The 18904-nt window shown below is 42.1% G+C and overlaps 2 protein-coding genes across 5 annotated transcripts in view; one reads left to right on the top strand and one right to left on the bottom strand.

Annotated features, from left to right (window-relative positions):
* The window catches only part of SPAG9 (sperm associated antigen 9), a 64779-nt gene extending 54526 nt beyond the window's left edge, over positions 1-10253 (bottom strand). For both annotated transcript variants that reach the window (XM_074847629.1, XM_074847630.1), the window contains exons 1-2: positions 9835-10253; positions 3405-3525 (exon numbers count right to left, since the gene is read on the bottom strand). In XM_074847629.1, coding sequence (XP_074703730.1) covers positions 3405-3525; positions 9835-10140 — 427 coding nt within the window. In that variant the 5' untranslated portion in view covers positions 10141-10253. The remainder of the gene's footprint in view (positions 1-3404; positions 3526-9834) is intronic.
* Positions 10254-10382: 129 nt separating this feature from the next.
* Positions 10383-18372, top strand: LOC141933120 (nucleoside diphosphate kinase-like). Of its 3 annotated transcripts, none has more exons than XM_074847507.1 (5): positions 10383-10415; positions 15982-16114; positions 16652-16753; positions 17481-17593; positions 17894-18372. In XM_074847507.1, the coding sequence occupies exons 2-5, from the start codon at positions 15986-15988 to the stop codon at positions 18009-18011; spliced, it is 462 nt and encodes a 153-aa protein (XP_074703608.1). In that variant the 5' UTR covers positions 10383-10415; positions 15982-15985; the 3' UTR covers positions 18012-18372. The 3 variants fall into 3 exon arrangements, with proteins under 3 accessions (XP_074703608.1, XP_074703605.1, XP_074703607.1); XM_074847504.1 differs by lacking the exon at positions 10383-10415 and adding an exon at positions 15156-15267; XM_074847506.1 differs by lacking the exon at positions 10383-10415 and adding an exon at positions 15453-15614.
* Positions 18373-18904: the final 532 nt, after the last annotated feature.

The raw sequence follows: 18904 nt of genomic DNA, 5'->3' as shown, positions 1-18904 counted from the left end.
CACTCATCTAAGATGTAGCTGACAGTAACTGTTTAAATTTGTAAGGTAGGAAAAAAAAAAGTCAGTGAACCACAGAAACTTTGTAACTGGTTGACACAAAATAAGCTTCTTGCTTCACTTCTGCAATTTCAAACGGCAGATTTAATCCAACCTAGGTAGTTGAATATGTGGCTATGAGCGTAATCCCACGTGATAAATTTAAGTGCAAAGAAATATTTCTTTTTTTCTTTAGTGTGATGATCACTAAGACTGAGAAAACAAGCACTTATAATTCAGAACATAACAAAACTATGGCTTCTTGAGCAATTTTAACTGACATGCACGTTTAAGCACATACAATCACACTGAACCCTACAATGGAACTTAAGAGCTGTCCTCTCTCCAGGCTAACTTATAGAATATCAGTCTTCATCAAATGCTCAGAATGGACAGCGTTCAAGAGAACGAGTCAAAACTTTTAATGGACAAAACATGTTCTCAGGGGCCTTGCTTATTTGAGGAAAAACATACAGCACAAGTAGTCCACAAAAAGCAAAAGGTCTTATAGTTAAAGTACTACAGGGGACCACACGTCTTACCTGTTTTCTGTTCTAAACTACTAATCATGTCATAAACTGACATAACTATCTCAGACTCTGTACTCTGACACAAAAAAGCAAAGCCAGGTTTTATTTGCCTACTTGCTCTGTGCCAGGCATTTGCAATTCCCATTATCAATGATAACACTACCACTATTTTGAATGTTGATGTGGTAACAGTTGGCAATACCACAGACTAATTTAGATGCACAGGCAGTAGTATAGGAAGTACAAGAGAAAAAGAAATATAGCTAGAAGACTTGTAACTGTATCCAGTGAATTAAAGCGATACATTGGGTGTCTTTGGTATTGTAGGACATACAAATGGCCTTGCCTATAAAACAGAAAACAAGGTAATGCAGTAGAGTTTAGATTACTTCCAGAATATGTACACTAGTATACTTTTCATAACCTAGAAATTTAGAGCACTAAGAAAAAAAACAGTTCACTTGCATAATATTCATTAGTCATTCAACAATTGTGCTTAGGTTCCCTTTGATCTGCTCTGCATCAGCAGCATGTCACCTCTTCGTAACAGTCTTTCATGTTCTCCCAGACAACTTATCAACCCAAATCATAAGCAAAACTCAACGTTCAACACAGCCCTACTGTTTCTCCAAAGCTACATTTTTGCCATCACAAAAGGTTTTTCTCCAATAAAAAGCTTTTGGAACTGTTTAAAAGTCAACACTCTAACACCAGAACTTTATGTTATGATAACTGTTTTCAACAACACTATTTCTTACAAAAAGTAGTTCTAGCCAACACTGAGTGGTTTTACTGCAACAATTGAGTTTCTCACGCAAATATTTTCATTATTACAATCTATACCAAAACCAGGACACACACATATATACACACAATGTAATTAAGAGTTTAAAAACATACATATATTTGAAGGCTTAATATTCAAGGCAAAAAAAAAGTTACATGAACAGATTCACAGAACAATATATAACAGTGTTATATACATCAGTACATGGGGTAAGTGCAGCTTCTATGAGAGGAACTCCAGGTATGCTGCCACATATATTGCCAGGAATCCAAATCACTTTTCTTTTTTGTACAACTAATTTACACTTTTTATTTTATTAACAGAAAAAGTAATGGCAGATATGACATGATGCAATCTTGAATCCATAATCCTGTTGTCAGAGTACAGGGTCTCCCATTAACAAGTTGTTTGGGCTGTGGGCTTAGAGCACAGACGTTCTGGAAACAGTGTCCTTTGTTAGCAAAACAGACCACTCAACTCTTGTTCCAATGTTTTCTTTTCCCCTCTTCTGCTGCTTTTAAACACACACACATTTCCATTCACAAGAATCATGGCATTTCTGATACAAGTCTCTACAATATGCTTTACAGTTATCCACTTGAGTTTGACTTGATCTATAAAGATACACTCCTGGAAATCAACCATCCTGGTTTTCACTGTCTGTAGAAAATCCAAGAATATTTTAACTGCAATGGGTCTGAAGAAGTACATGCCTCAAAGATTTGCCAACAGCATTCTAAACCATTGAAATTTGAGAAAGATCCAGCTCTGCGTGCCACCTACATTAATCTTAACACTAGTGCAATAATAATACAACCCTGCTATAGACTCACTCATGCCACTGAAAATTAAACTTCAAGGAAGATTATTACACCTTTTATTGAAAAAAAGAACTATAACTTCTTGCATTATGGCTGAGTAGAAATAAAGGAAGAAAGAATAGTGAAAAGGGGCTACAGCTGGCACTCTGCTTTTAGAAACTGATCTTATCTCAACCTTATCAGGCTTGATACAGTCTAACTTTACATTTCTGCATGGCCCAGCAATAAAAGCTGTATAGTAATTGATAGTCATGCTAGTCTTATGTCAATACAAGTTAGCTTAGAAGCTTGACAAAATGTTTACATTAATTCATACTGATCATTATTTCTACACTGTGCTAAAAAGCTTAAATGAAAGCAAAACTCATACCCTTCATTCCATGTTTAACAGACTCACAGCAAAAAAAAATACTCCATCATTAGAAGCATAGGTCTTTCACTTTCAATTTAAGACTGCAGGGTGGGGGAGATGAAATGACAAGAGAAGGTTTCTCTGGGTTTGAGTATTCTTTTTCCTCTACCTTTTACTCAGCTAGAAGCAGAAAAACTGGTGATTGGGCTTCATTCAATGACTATGTACCTGGATAAGAAGCAGTCCAGCAGAATGCTTAAGCTACAATACATTCACATTGAAACTTTCAGTATTTCAGGAAAACTGATGGCTGTTCTCTTTTTCCAGAACTTACACAAGTTTTCATTAAGTTACACAGAACATCTCTAAAAGTGGAAGTGTTCTTCCTTAACTCTCTTCCTGCAAAAACTAAATGCCTCATAGAAATAAATCAGGAAAAATCATACAAAAGCTAATGAGAATCAGCGTCAATAGTATTCTCATCCCAGCAGCAGTTCCAAACCCAAAGATCACATTTATTTTTAGTACAGACAACAGTTTAATGGGAAGAAAATTAGCTTATTTTATCATCACTAACAAGGGAATAAGTTCTAAATATCTCCTGAAAAAGTTGCTAAACATGAAAATAGCATGGTCTAAAAGGAAAATGGAACAACAAGTAGGATACCAGAAGAATTGGATTACAAGTCACAAGCATATACCTAATTTGATTATGTTAATTCTAAGAAAAACAAACTTGCACAAGAGTTAAACCTAGTTATCTGTCAAAATACAGGAATCAGATAACACAGAAATTTAGTGTATGTATTATTGTTTTACAGAATGAAATTTAAAATGCACTAATATCACTTAAGGAGAGTGCAATATATTTTACTTACTTTGATCAGCGTAATTTTTTGCTTTTAGTTCAAGCTGACGAGTTTGTGATTCTAATGCTTCCACTCTGGTCTGTAAGTCCTTTTTTTCTTGTTCTTGAGAATCTTCAAACTCGATGAATTTCTAAACAAAAAAAGTAAAGTTACACTCAACAATTACAGATTTTTTTTAAAAAAAAGCCTGAGCAAAGTTCTTTCTCCAAAGAGAAAGAGCAGATATATCATTCCTAGATTTGTTTTTAAGATGACTTTCACTTCAAGCAGCATGTAGGAAACAACACAGCAACCCTTCACAGCAAGGAAGGGTGCAAGCAGGTTTTCAAAACAACAGATCTACACTCCACATTTAAACATGAAGGACACTATTTTAGCCCAGTCAAGCATCCCACCTAGATTGCTCTGTGTAATCACCATCAACTAAACGCCAGCTACTTCAGAGAAGCCTGCTTTGGACTAACATGAGTTATTTCATTCTTTCCTAACTTCAGACGCTTGCCTGCCAACACTGCATGTGAATAGTGTCTCAGTATCCTTCGATCCCACCGAACATCAGTGAAGCCAATGGTGAGCCATGAAGGTACAGACAGTGCAGTAGGGACAGGCCAGCAACAGTGCCAACCAAAATTACATGGTGTTTTTTCATTCCTACCCAATTTCTGTTATCATTTGATAGGTTATAAAATGCTCATTCTTCATCAAATAGTTAATAACCATTTCCTACAATCTGTGCACTGCATAGGAAACTATTTACAGGCACTCTGAAACTGTGCTGATTACCATCACCTTCTGCTACCTTGGTTTACAACTTCGTGTCTCACAATATTCTGGAGTTCACTGATGCATATATCAGTGTTAACATTTTATAACATGAAAGCTACCAATTCAACACTACAGCAGTTTTAAAAACATATCTTTGCTATTTATCTTAGCTAAAAACTTAAGAATGCAGCACGTACTGGTAGCACAAAGAATACTTCTAATAGCCAAAGACATCTTGGGTCATGTAGTACACTCTATTCTGCATTGCAAGGAGAAGGCAAGGCCACAAACACAAGTTACACAGAAGTACAGGAAGGAAAAGTGTACCAGAAGCCTTTTCAGAAGAAAAACCCCAAACATCCAGGACAGCTAAAGGGTCAGAAAGCAAGCTGCAGCTGGGTACCACATGGAAGCAAAGACACAGAGGAGGCAGCAAGTTAAAAATAGTAATGTTATGGGTGATTTGAATATCATTTTTTCATATGTATTGCTAGGAAAACTTAGTGGGAAAAATACTTCAAATACACCAACTTTTAATAAGCTACTACTAAGTTTTAGCCAATGTGCTTTATAGCTTTTATAAAAGGAGCAACTCATAACCCTATGAAAAGAGCTTCAGTGTAGCAGGGTCATCAGAAGAGGTTTTGCTTAAGAATTACTTCAGATGGAGAAATGCATCAAGATCTATCAAGTGGAACAAGAGCTCCTTTCAGACAAGCTCTCCACAGCTATCACAGGACTAGACATGGTGTTCATATGACTGTGCTTCAAGCTAAATCATGAAACAATTGAGAAACAGCTGACAGTAGCCCAGGTAGCACTGCTCTGGGTTCTGCAATCTAAAATGAGTTCTCCAGCTTCAAAAAGACAGATGTCTTTCTACCCCCTCAACATAAAGTTTGGGAATATTAATTTGTCAATGCAATACTGGAAAACATGTTTCATGTCTCCTTTGTAGTAAATGATACAAGAGTTTTGCCCTTTTTGTATTCAAGTCATGTCTGGCTTATTCTTTGCAGACTCCTTTTTTAAAAAAAGGCTTCAAAGTTTGTCACAAATTTGGCACTTGGGCTAAAAACCAACATGGTTTGCTACATTAACCATGGGAAAACATGAAAGAAGAATTATAAAACTGTAACATCTTTGTCTAGTTGCTTCTCTGATGATTTCCCAAAGTCAGATGTGTCTCAACTTGCAGAAGGCCAGTGACAATTACACTTTTGAATAAACAGCCATTCAAAGCCATCAATGTCATTGTTACTCATTAAACTAAAGATAGATATCATTTTGTACTTCCTCTCAAGTTCTTCAACTGCAAGTATTAAAACTGTTTTCATATTAAACGGTTTTGTTACCTTCCACTAGTTTACCTTCATTTTGTTAAAGTTAGAATTTAAATTATATCTCTTCAAAGCATTTTTATAATCAGAGCTGGATTTTTTTTTTCCCTCTGCTGAAAACTATACCTGATCAAATCATCAGCTGAGTACTTTAGACTTTGGATGTTATTTAGTTTCATCTCTCCTTCCAGTGACAGTATTAACACAGGCAAAGCCCCAGGAGATTGATCATCTCATCCTGACTAAGCCTGTATGACTATGCTGGAAGGACTAGTCAGATAAACCACCACAGCAGCCAAGGATAGGCTGAGCACCCATATTAAAAGACTTTTTTTTTTTTTTAATTTACGTTGACAATACACTCATATATTGCACATCTTCTGCATTGTTTAACGTAAATGCAGCAGCATATGGAGGAACATGTTAGCCACTCAATATATGGATACTAGACATGCTCTTATTTCAGCCTGAGCTATTGGTTGCACAAAACGCCAAGGCAGACAAAAATCTAGCTTTCCTCATTTTAAGTGACATCCTGTCTAGGCCACAAAGCCATATCTTACAACTCCAACAAGAACTAAGATTTTTTTTTTTTGTCTTTTTTAAAGAACAAGCTGAAGGACACCAACACGTCTTTAAAACAAGCAAATATCACAAGATGACAGAAGATAGAGCTAGAACGGTCCTTAAAAGGTCATCTTGTTTCAAGGCTCTGATGCTCAGTGCTAGTGTCTCTGGATCCTAATTTTGATTAGGATATAATGAGGTATAAGCACAGGATATGATGCACGCCTCCTTCTGCATGTGCCTACTCTGAAATCCAAGCCTGTGATACCTTCATAAACTATGTCTGGCAACTCCCATTTAATCCTTCCCATGTTTTCCAGGCGGTATCAACTATGTCATTTCAGACAGGCATTGGTCTAACCTGTTCTTAAAGGCCTCCAATAAAAAGTATGGAAAAGTACTTCACAAATAAGATTCAGAAGTCTTTATGTAATCAATTTTAAATCTTCTTAAAAGTTTACAGCAGTAATCATTGCAATAAACATAAACTCAGACTACACAATGGAACAGCACAGCATACACATGTGGAGCCCTCTCTCACACGTATAACCATTTAATCACTTCATAACACACTACTAGCTGAATGAAACATTTTTTCCAATATTTATGTCATCTTCTGTTTCTTTATATTTTAACTTGTTTTCCCATCACACGATCCAGGTGCAATACTAAGCATGTCTGATGTCAGGGTTCCACCTACTTGGCAGTCTTTATCACCCTATGATGTGTCCTTCAGTAACTTTTATTGCAATGATGCCAGCTTTTCAGCCAATGGCATGTTCTTCCTGGAGTAGGTAGAGAAAATTAACTACAAAGCCAGTTTAGCTGGACTCAGGAAGGAGAAAAATACATGTAACTGAGAACAACTTAGTAACTTCTACTATTTTAGCAAGCTTTCTGTACTCAATTTTGTTCTCTCATAAATTAAAAATACTTAAAACTCTTACTGCAGAGTGTTTACTTAATGTACAATTCTAAGAAAGAAAGTTAACTTTGGGAATAGTAAGAAAAGACAGCCATCAAGTTCACACTATTACTTAAACTAATTTTCATGGTGGTAAATTCTTTTTCATGGTTGCAAAAGTAGCAAATGTACTGAACATCAGATTTCAAGAACAGCTTAATCCCACCAACAGCATTAAAGCTAAAAGATATATTAGACATCTTGACATGGCTAAAAGGAATAGATTTTATCCTGCTTTCAAGCCCACACAAAACACCTTCTGCTAGCCACACACACCCAGGTATGGAGCAGTTTACTTCCACAGAAGTAAAACTTATTAGGGTATAAAATAGCAGAACCCCGAATTTTTCTTCCTCTCCCACTTCTTTGTGGCAGGGCACGCTGCCTAACATTCACTAAGTGGGAAGATAAATTATGCAGAACTGTAAGCAGAACAGCAGAATAACTGGTTCCTCTATTTCTTTAGTTATAATCACGTTAAAAGTCAGACAAGTGACTTCACAGCAACTAAAAAGATGACTGTTAGAAGTAGACCCAGAATTTCTTGGGGTTTTTTTTAAGTCACCTTAACAGAAATCCACAGGCAACAACTTGCAAGATGTTTCTTCAGCAACACTTTTTAAGTACAGGAAATTAAGGAGGCAAATTAGGACAATGGTGTAAGGAGATTCGTAAACTATTATTAATCATCAAGATACTACTGCAAATAAAAATTCCTAACTACAACAAGCAGAAAGTAAAACAAGATATGTTAATTCTTCAGGATGGTCAGAACATCAAAAGTCTTCATTTTGCTATCAGATTACACAAAACCTCCACAATTAAAGGAAAGAGACACGCTAAAGCAGTAACTTGTTGTCCATGAGAAATAGTGCTACATTCGTGTTCCCTCCTTTCGTTTCAACCACACTGCACCCATCAGATGACCTCAGCATTCAAAAAAAATAGTTGCAACAATCAAGTCTGGATAAAACACATACCTCTCATGAACATACCATGCTTTATCTGTGACAGACTTTTTCACATATGTGCAGCATAACTCGCCTCAGCACTTCACAAAAAGATGACCTTTGCACTTAGAACTGAAAATTTGGTCTAATTGCACTTCGGCAAGCATCACTAAGATGTCTTGCCCCCTCAAGTTAATTTATCTTGACACAAAGAAATGGAGATGGCAGTGAAGTACACTACCAACAGAGGTATGTACAGTCCTGAAGAGCCGCAACAACACAATTAACACTGTATTCTATTTCATCATATTGTCATAGTTTCTGTTCTGTGCCCAAGGCCTGCTTTTTTCAGTCGGCAAATGCTGCCTGTGTTTCAAGCCTGACTGGTTTTCTCATGAATTAGTTCAGAAAATATTTATCAACCCCTTCTCTTACTCTCTTAATAAAAATAAAACGTTTTCTAAAAAAGCCTTTTACGTGCAGCTTGTGCCAGAACTAGTGATTATGTCTTTACAGCAATAGTCCCCAGACTGAAGTCCATAAGGCATCCTAAAACAACTACATGTTTGGCAAGAAGGATGAATGGTCTATTCATCAAAGAGCTGGGGGGACATCATTCACACCACGTTACTTCATAACAAACTAACAAAGTCCTGGGACAATTTGCAGCCAACGTTTTGCACTCACTTATAACCATGATGTATACAAATATTTGTACGGGGCTAATGCTTTTCAAAATAAGTTATCACTGTCAATATTGTCTTCCCCTTCGATATTGTTCTTCTTTCTGATTTTTGGAAAATTTAGAAGGTAAGCACAAGCATGGAGGTAAGTGCAGGACATGAAGTCTGGAAATAGGCTTGTAAGATGGCTTGTCCTATAACAGATAATGCTGTCAATCCAATTTCCTACAGGAGTTTGGCAAGAGCTGGAGGAAGTTCCTGCACAGCCACTTTCTATTGTATTGTTTTACAATCTCGCATAAAATTGTGCTTCACAAGCTTATTTATACGGAAGTAATTCTTAGATATTTTTATTTCAGTTTTTGAAGTAACATCTTTGGAGTTTATGTCACTGAACAGCGCACCACCTGTTGCTGACAGCAGCTTTTATGTACCAAGTCTCAAGAACTTCAGTCCAGACAGCACATATTTCCACATTTTTTGCAATGCATTCTCACTATTTTTGGTATATACCCGCTACAACTGATCTGAAACGGACAATCCACCTCCTGCCACGGAGAAAATCCAGAGGGAAAGAGCAGAGCAGTCAGTACATGGTTCCATGTCTGCTCTGCAAAGCAGTGCTGCTTTTCTCCTATGGACCCGGTGACTGCAGGACCAGCGCTTCCGAGCGCTCTCAAAGAGCTATTTAAGAGCCTCCAGGCAGAGCCACGCCGAGCAGAGAACTCGTGGACACCCGCGACATTTCTCTGCCATCAGCCGCGTCCAGCGACCACCCGACGCTGCCCAGAGCAGCACGTACCCGCTCCTCCGAGGCGCTGGAGGCCAAACCAGCGGAGCAGGCAGCGACGGGGCGCTCCCCGCCTTCCCTCCTCCCAGAAACACGTCGCGACCTGAACTCGTCAGCCGGTGGCTCCCGGCCCCTCAGACAAGAGCCCCCCGCCCCTCGCGCCCTCCCTGCGTGGGAGCCGGCAGGAGCAACCGCCGGGCCGCGGGGCACCCCGGGCCCAGGTGCCGCAAGCACCCGCCCGCCCGCCCGCCGCCGAGGGCGGGAAGTCCCTCCCGCTTCCACGGAGGAAGCCCGGAGCCGCCGCCCGCCTCGGGAACGGGCCCCCGCCCTCCACCGGCTCGGCTCCCGCCTCAGCCCCTGGGCCCGGCGCCCGCCCTCACCTCCTCGGCCTGCTTGCGCAGCGCCTTCTCCCGCTCGTACTGCGTGAGGAGCTGCTCGTTGTCGTCCCGCAGCAGCTCCAGCTCCACGCTGGTCTCCTGGCTGTGGGCGCACACCGAGTCCAGGTTCTCCAGGACGGCCACCACCAGCGGCATCAGCTCGGCCACCACCTCCTCGTCATAGCGCCCGATGAGCCGCTCGAACTCGCGGTAGATGGAGCCCGCCAGCCCCGACACCCGCTCCGACATCATGGCGGGGCCGGGGCCGCCGGGGTCCTCCTGGTACACCACGCCGTCCGCCAGCTCCATGGCTGCCGGCAAGCGCCTTCCCTCTTGGGGCCCGGCGGGGCGGCGGCAGCTCCGGGCGCTCCCGGCGCCTCCTCCCTCTGCGGCGGGTCCTCGCCTGCAGCCGGGCGAGCGGACGGCGACGGAGGGGGGAGCGGGCAGAGCGGCCCTGGCGCACGGCACTGACCTCACCCGCCGCGCCGGGGCGGGACCGCGCGTCACGCGGGAGGGGCGGGGCGGGGCCTGGCGGGGATGGCGGCGCCTGGCGGGTAATGGCGCCGCCCGCCCGCTGCCCTGGGGTCGGTCCTCGCGTCCCGCAGCGCTGGGGCGGCGGCGGCCTTCGGGGGGTCTGCGGGACGTTACGGGTCACCGGGGTGCCCGGCGCTGGGGGCGGAGGGCTGGCGGGGAGAGGTGTGGGCCGGGGAGTGGGGACATCGGGGCAGGTGGGCGGCCGGTGGGGTGGCGGGGCTGGGCTGCGGAAGAAGCGCTGGGGGCCGCGGGCCGAGACCCGTGGGGAGCCAGGGACCCGTGGGGCCGGGTCGGTGGGCCACGAGCCCGAGGGATTGCACCATCAATCTTCATCTCCTGCGCTAGAAAGTCGAAGGAAATGCTATCAGACTGTTCACGTGAAAGCGTTCGTGTTTATTTACTGCACCCACAGAGGCAGAAATAGAGCGAGTGATTCATGTAGGGATGACTGATAGAGCTAAAACTAGATCTGAGGACTTTGCAGCTCCCAAACCATACCTGGGTCACTGTGTTGGCTAATCTCCGCCAGCAGAAAGACCTTTTATTTCTAACAAGGTCTCCAGATACATGAATATCTAAAATCCTGTTTTATTAGCAATAACGCAACTTAGAAGGCATCTTGCACGTGCTAAGAGAGGGTGGTTTTGGTAGGATTTGGAACAGTGAATTCCATTCTGGACAATGTGTTTTGTCATGGGAATACTGTGAGCTATTCTAGACACTTACTGTAAATCTGAAAACATCATTGAAAAATTTCCGAGTTGCCCCACATCCCTCATTTTTATCATACAATTCATATTTGGGGAAATCACTATTTTTCATTATGTAAAGTATTTCATGTACAAGGGAGCTAAGGAACCTGGGGGCCCAGTGGCAGTGCAGGAGCAAACATGTGTGTTTTAAAAAATGCAAAAGCTTGAAAAGTGGTGGAATTTTAGCTTTGATGACTGCGTTAATTTCCACTGGAGAGCAGTAGAGGTTTGCACTGTATTTTCTCTGATTTGGACTGATTCTAAGACAGTAACTGAGTTTTAAATACATATGCTGCATTGTCTTTTTATGTACTAAGCTAGTGGGTCTGTGAAGGAATGACAGAGAAAAGACTTCAGCCCTGTATATTGTATTTCTTGCAAGTTCTGTTTAGACATCATCCTCCTAAGCTAATATTTAACATAGTGTGGCAAGGGCATAGACAGTTAAAGTACAAATTCTTTATAAACATGGCAAAAGGAAAGAAAAGCTTTTTGACCAAATTGGCTAATTATGACCCAAAAAAATGACATCATTTTAGCTAGAAAGTAATTTTAAAAAGACACTGTGTACTTTTCTACTCACATCTCAAGTGAAATTTTTGTTTAAATTACTGGAAATAATCCCTATGAAAAGACTTATTTTTTTCATATTTCTCTTTAGCAGTTGTCCACTGAGAAAAACTGCGACTTTTCTGTGTTTGCCTGCTGTCTACCACAGCTTGAAATCTTTACTTGATGCAGGAGTGTTGAGGGGAGCTGTCTTTAAGAATTTCTCTCTCCCTTTAGGTCATACATAGTTTCCCACTTACCTCAGTTGTTTGTATTGCAGAAGACACAGAGAGCCTTTGGGGTGGGGGTTATTGGCTTGTGGGTTTTTTTACTGAGCCTGAATAAATCTTGTAGGAAGACTGCAAACAGCCAAAGCTGAGAGGTGACTCCAGTCTGCTCTCAGGACAAGGCTGGCAGGCCATAGCGGATTGCAGCGGACTTTTAACCTGGACCTCACCTCGTTACTCATGCGTAATAGTGCATGATGTGAGGACAGCTCTAAACAGATTCTTGAGAGGATAAAAATACCCATCGTCTGGGATTGTAGCACAGATCCTTTTCTCTATGTAGAGTTTTATGGTTATTGCCATCATACTTGGCAAACTGCATAAATACATTAGCTCAAAAGACACACGTTCTGACAGCAAAACTGGGTCAAGGTGTCTGCTGACAGCCTTTGAGGGAAGGGGTCTCTGAGGATATGCTATTTTTATCCTGTTTCTATTAGCAAAAGGGATAGATGCCGTTTTCTTTCACAGCTGGAGCGAGCCCATCACTGAACAACAGGCTGTTGCCACTAGAGTTGCGGTCAGACTGACAAGTACAGGTAGAAGACAGCCACATGTACTTGTGTTTTATTTCTAGTCACATGGCGGTTTGCTAACATGGATAAATGAAGTAATTAAAAAGACAAACAATAGAAAAATTACCTGGGAGCCAAGTTTAAGTGGTGCAAAAATGTATCTTATTGACAATTTTACTGCTGTGATCACGCTTTATGATGCGCACCTCGCAGTCAGTGTGAGATCAGAAACTCGGGGATGGATTAAAAATAGAACAAATTATGGAATTTATCCTAGTTGCTTGCCAGGAGATTAAGGGACCTTGATGACCTGTCAATTTAGTAAACTAATCAAGCATGTGAAACAGCACAAAGAAACCTGATAGTATTGTCTTTGTAGCTTGAAAGCAGGGGCTGTCTGTGGTAACTACTAGAGTAAAATGCAATTCACACTCCTGGGGAGAGAACTGCCTGAAAGAGAAATTAGTTTTGTGGATAATAAGAAAAATTATATTCCCTATGCCTAGAAATAAGTTTATTTGAAAGTAAATTGATTTACAATTTACCAGGGAAGACGATTAGCCCTTACATCGGTATGGGGTGAGCAGAGCTTAACTGGGACTTTACCCAGGGGAAGGCATTTTTGTAAAAGCTTAATTTGATGATGCTTTATGTCTTAAAGCGCCACAGAAATCAAGCTTAAAAACAGATGAATGATAGCAATACTTAGCTAAATGAAGAGTAGTATAGCCACAAGCAACAAAACACGTCAGACTTACGAGTGTGGTTGTAAGGAGCAAGAGGTGCACAGCACAAAATGTGAGTCCCAATGAGAGTGGTACGGATCAGGCTGTTAGCCGAGATCATTATGAAGGTGGGGCCAAAACAGCAAAGATAGGAGTTGTGTTTAAATTCTCCTGAAGTCTGGAGACATTCACAGTTAGTCTTTTGCCTCAGGCCTGTTTTAAAAATCTCTACTGGTTTTAAGTAATGTGTATATGGCTTGAGCTCAGTAATTATACTTAGTTCAGTCACTGAAGACTTTGAAGGCCTTTACTTTCTCATCCCATGATCAGTCTGTTTTTAGGAAATTATTTGTCTAGACTGTCTTACTTCCTCACATTTTAGCTAAACATTTAATTTTCAATGTTATTCAGTAATTTTGGTAGAATTCTCAACCAGCAAAAAAGCTGCTCGTTTATATAGTGCAAGTAGCAAGGAAGCATACTTCTGTGGTGTTTTATGTTCTGTAATGCACAACATGCTCTGCTAATCATGGATTAATCTCAAAAGTGACAAAGATGACCCTTATTTAATGAGGTTGAAAGACTTGGCAAAGATTGCAGAGCAGAGCTATGGTAAAGCTGCAAATAGCGCTTGCCCACCTTATGGCAAGTCCTAAACTTTCATCGTTCAATGACAGTTTTAATGAGGCTGTAAATAGATGTCCTATTGCTGCTTTTAGGTGAGTATTTTTCTAAACATCCTGTTTCCAGGGATCTTTTTTCTACTTTTAAATATTACTTTGCCATAAGTGAGGACTACAGCATTAGAGTTTTAGTAGTATGGAACATCTTAAATAAATGTGGATTGAAACAACAGCATATAGTGGATTGATGTTATCAGGAGAATACTCAGAGATTCTAAGTCCAAAATAACTTTAAGTGGGACTTGCTATAATGTACAAAGCTGGGTTTTTTAGAACATCTTTTATTAAATCAGAGACCTTGGAAAAATTAGTACATCACGGTATGATCATACTTGGAACAAAAGATGCCTGAATACTAGTAAACAGGTTTTTTCAATAGATGCCTATGTTGGATCTAGATTCTCCCACCAGAACTAAACATAAGACGTGGCCGTGTGATGGACTGCGGCGAAGACAAGGGATCCCCAGCAGGGAAATCCAGGCTATCAAAAAGCTGAATTTATCCCTGTTTGGCAGCAGCCAAGTCCTGCCCAGAGGGAAGTGAAATCCACATTATTTTGTTTTCAAGAAGAGTGGGGGAGTAGAGCCCGGGAAGTTCATCCCAGTTGGAGAAACAAGAACAGGACAAGCAGGGATTTCCTCTCAGCAGGACACGCTGAGGACGAAGGAACTTGGGCGTCCGGATGTTTTTCTCAAAGGGAATAAAAAAGCTCAAGGCAAAGCAGTTAAGCGGTAAATGGTTGAAGGGTGTTTTGACTCGGAAATATAAAATAGTATAACTAGCAAAAAAACATTGCCATCTTTAGAGGAAATGTAAAGGAGACAACAGTATGATAATGATTTTTATTTAAATAGTTTTGTGTGCCTTTTGTTAAATAAAAAATGAGATGCAGCAGTTAAGGCCTAAATGCTTAAAATAGGCATTTCCCGAGCATCCCCACGTTAAATAACTTGGAAAAGAGAAAATGGGCAACGCTGGCACAGCCCGAGAGCGGGCGGGCGGAGCGCGGCGCGGCTGCCGGCGGCGGCGGGAGGTGCAACGGGGCGGCGGGAGCGCATCCCGTCAGCGCGGCGGGAGCAGGGGCCGGGCCGGCGCCGACCGAGCGCGGCGGGAGGGGCAGCGCGGCGGGGCGGGCGCGGAGGGCGGCGGGAGAGCCGCGGAGGCGGCTAGAGCGGCGCCACCCAGAGCGGCGCCACCCGCGGGGCCTCCCGCAGGGCCCGGACAGCGCCCCCTGCAGGCGGGAGGCCGCGCCGTCGCCATGGCAACCGGCCGCCCGGGCCTGCGGCGGCCCCGAGGTGGCGGCCCCCGGGGGCGGCTTAGGGCTAAGCCGCGGCTTGGCCGGCACCTGCCGCCGCGACGGGCCGCCAGACCCAGCCGGGGCCGCCAGACGGTGAGACGGGGCGGCGCGGGGTGGTGCTGGGGAGAAAAGGGGCGGCGGGGGCGGGGGGGTGTCGTCCGGCCCGGGCCCCCCCCGGTTCCGCGGGGCTGAGGGGCGGCGGGAAGGGCCCTCGCGGCGGGCGGGGGCTAAAGCCGGCCCCTTTCAGCACTTTTCTACAATAAAGAAAGTCCCACCGTGCGCCCAGGGATCCCCTCCCTCCCCTGCAGCGTCCCCTGCAGCGTCCCCTGCACGTCTGCGGGTGTCTGTAGGTTCCCTGCATACGTGTGCACGGGCACATACATACGCCCTTGCTGCAAAACGGTGTTCAAACCCAACCACCCGATAACACCGCTTTACTGGTGAAAATGATGCACATGGCTTTATTTAACCTACTTTGCCCTAAATTGCAGACAGCAGCCTCCCACGCAGCACTCAGAGGTGTATCTGTGGCAGTCTTCACCTTCCTGCCACTTAGAGCTTTTCTGAGTTTCGTGTTTGCTAATTGATGCTTTCTGTATTTGGCACAGTTATTGTTTTAAACTTACTTTACCAGCACTTGTGAAAACCTGTGTACAGTGATTGATTTATCAAATCGGTGCAGATCATGGATTAATTACCTTCAGATGCTTTAAATATAACAATAGCTGATATTACACGTGATACAGGGCTGTGATTGCTCTGACCTGCTGGTCCTGGACTAACGACTTTTATTCCCTTCCTGCTTAGGACGATGGCTTCTATCTCCGAGCGCACGTTCATCGCCATCAAGCCTGACGGAGTCCAGCGGGGACTGGTCGGAGAAATCATCAAGCGGTTTGAACAGAAAGGATTCAAACTGGTGGCCATGAAATTAATACACGTAAGCTTTCCTTCATTTGTGTGTCTTCTTTGTCATATAAACTGCAGCCTTAAAATAGAGCAGCATGCTATAATGACAAATGTAGTCTTCAGAACAGCTACACCTGAAATTTTGAGAAGTCTCGGAATATTTTGGGTATTTTTGGAAAAGATCCAATTCCCAGATTTGGCTAAATGCTTTAGACATGCTAAGCACGCTCATTTTAGTAACTTGATGTCCTTAGTCTGAAGAGAATATTCTTTTAGGTACATTCTATACCAAATAAATATCTCTGAACATCTTCAACAAATACTAGGTCACGTGAAATGTCTATATTGGCAAAAGATGCTTTTCTAAGTTCAGCTGTGGTTAAATCAAACAGTTCGAATTCATATCAACCAAAAGTACTTGTAGGAAGATGCTAGAAATGCTGAATTTTCGAGTGCGTGCGAGTTTTAGGATTAATAGTGCTCTTTGGTTAATCTGTGCGATTTCAGCATGCGATTCAGTATTAAGTACTTACAGTAAGCTTTTTTGGTTGGTTGGTTTTTAATGCAGGCCTCGGAAGACCTTCTGAGAGAACACTACATTGACCTAAAAGACCGGCCGTTCTATGATGGTCTGGTGCAGTATATGCACTCTGGACCTGTTGTAGCTATGGTGAGTGTTAAAAATGAAGCTCAGCTAAGAAAAAGATACTGTTTACGTGTCTTACCTGCAATATATTGTGTTACCTATTGAAGTCAGTTTACTTTTAAAAGGACTTAAAAACCTGGAGTCAAATACTGTAATTAGGAAGATGTGCTGTTAATGCCTTTTTCTTTAATCTTTTTCCGTAATCTTTCTTTCTTTTGAGTCAGTATATCGAGGAAGAGGGCAGGGGTAAAGGGGGAACCGAAGCTGGGTACTTGAGAAACAGTAAACCTGGACAAAAAACCCACCATGAAATGCCAATGTATTAAGCAAGCTGAAAAATGTTGGTGGAATATTTTTACTCTACTCCTAAGCTATAGTAACTTTGATAATATTTTTCAGTTTAACTTCATTAGAAGGGATTTTCTCTTTTACCCCTTGATAGTGTGTTTGTAAAATGGTTGAGCTGGAGGTCTAGATCTACAATGAGCAGACAGCTTTGTAAGGCTCTTTACCATCCTGAGATTTAAAATTCTCTTCCCATCCTTGGTGAGGAGAGGTATTGTGTGGAAGGGGAGAACTTCAGCAGATCTGACAGAAAAATTGGAGGTAAAATATGTGTTGCTATTACAAATATTCAGATGGTGATTTGTGCCATGATGGACAGCGTTGTGTAATTATGGAAAGTATGATTAACTCTTGCTGCTTTATCTACTGCTAAGACTTAATAATCTCAATAGATTTTTTTTTTAAGGTGTGGGAAGGTCTTAATGCAGTTAAGACAGGAAGAGTGATGCTGGGAGAAACTAATCCGTTCGATTCAAAGCCTGGCACTATTCGTGGTGACCTCTGCCTTCAAGTTGGAAGGTATATTTTGAAACTCTTGACATCATCTAAAGACATTAAATGCCCAGTGTTATGTCATGATATCGTATAGACGGAGCTGCCGTTCCCTGTGCCCATGTCATGTTACGATCTAAAGATGGAAACCGAGTTGTGATCTCCACTGACAAAAATGATGAGCAAAGCTGGGCCTGCATACTCTGTGCTCACTTTACAGTTAGTTAAAACTTCTCTCCAGAATAGACACCACTTCAAAGAAAGGAGCTAGCTTTGCTTTGAGTTTGAGGATTATATTACTTTTATATCCACCTTTTCTTTTCCTAGGAACATCATTCATGGAAGTGATTCTGTAGAAAGTGCTGAGACAGAGATCAGTTTATGGTTCACTCCTGAAGAACTGGTTGACTACAGAAGCTGTGCTCATGACTGGATCTATGAGTAAAACTGAGCCTAAACCTTCTGGTATCCTTACTGTCAGTAAACAGCTGCTAGCCTCTCACTGTTTCAAAGCCCTTCATATAAACTGGTAGAAAACTGTCTCAGAAACCTGTGAGATTGCTGTGTTGTGAATATTAAATATAGTCAGTGTTGGCTGCTGTTTGGGTTAAAAAGCTGTCAAGTTATAGATGGAATTGTACTTTAAAAAGCTGCTTCTGGGGTGAGAGATATGAGATTAAAACACAGAGCATATAATGCATATATTTTTCTGAAACACTGTGCAGCCAGAGGGTATTTGGGTAAATAGAAAAAAAATTGGTAAAAATTTATTTGGTAAATAAATATGCAAATGGCTGAGTGTCAAAGGGTCACTTTGTTAAAGTGTTAGGGGACAACCGGTGGTATGTAAATATATCGATAGTGTGCCCAAATGTTGAGGATTGAACATGGCTGCAGAAAAAAGCTGATTTATTTCTCTCTCCGGGATGCGCTGTGCCCGGACGCAGAGCGGAGCTCTGATTAAAATGGGAACTTTCCTCTGGATTGACACTGTTTCAACTTGCTTTTTTTTTTTTTCCCCACATGGGATTTATTTACTGTTTTAAGGAAGTATTAATAGGCCAGGCTTTCAGAAATACCCTTTTATGTGAAAAGATTAATGTGAGGATGGGTGAGGGAGATCTGCCTTCAGCCACTTCCCTGGTGCAGTCCTCTGACGCTGCTCAGAGCAACAACAGAGTGATGTTTGCTTTCCTGACCAAACAGCTGATAGTTTAGCTATGTTCTCCTTTGTGTTCCTTCCTTAATAGCTGGAACTACAAAGCAAGCTGTTCTTGGATAAGGTATTTCAGAACTGACTTCAGCATTTTTTAAATTTATTTATTTAATCATGTAAAG

The sequence above is a fragment of the Strix aluco genome, chromosome 21, assembly GCF_031877795.1.
Source record: "Strix aluco isolate bStrAlu1 chromosome 21, bStrAlu1.hap1, whole genome shotgun sequence".
Taxonomy (NCBI): Eukaryota; Metazoa; Chordata; class Aves; order Strigiformes; family Strigidae; genus Strix; species Strix aluco.
The sequence above is the reverse complement of the archived record's forward strand: the minus strand, read 5'-3'. Positions and strand labels throughout refer to the sequence as shown.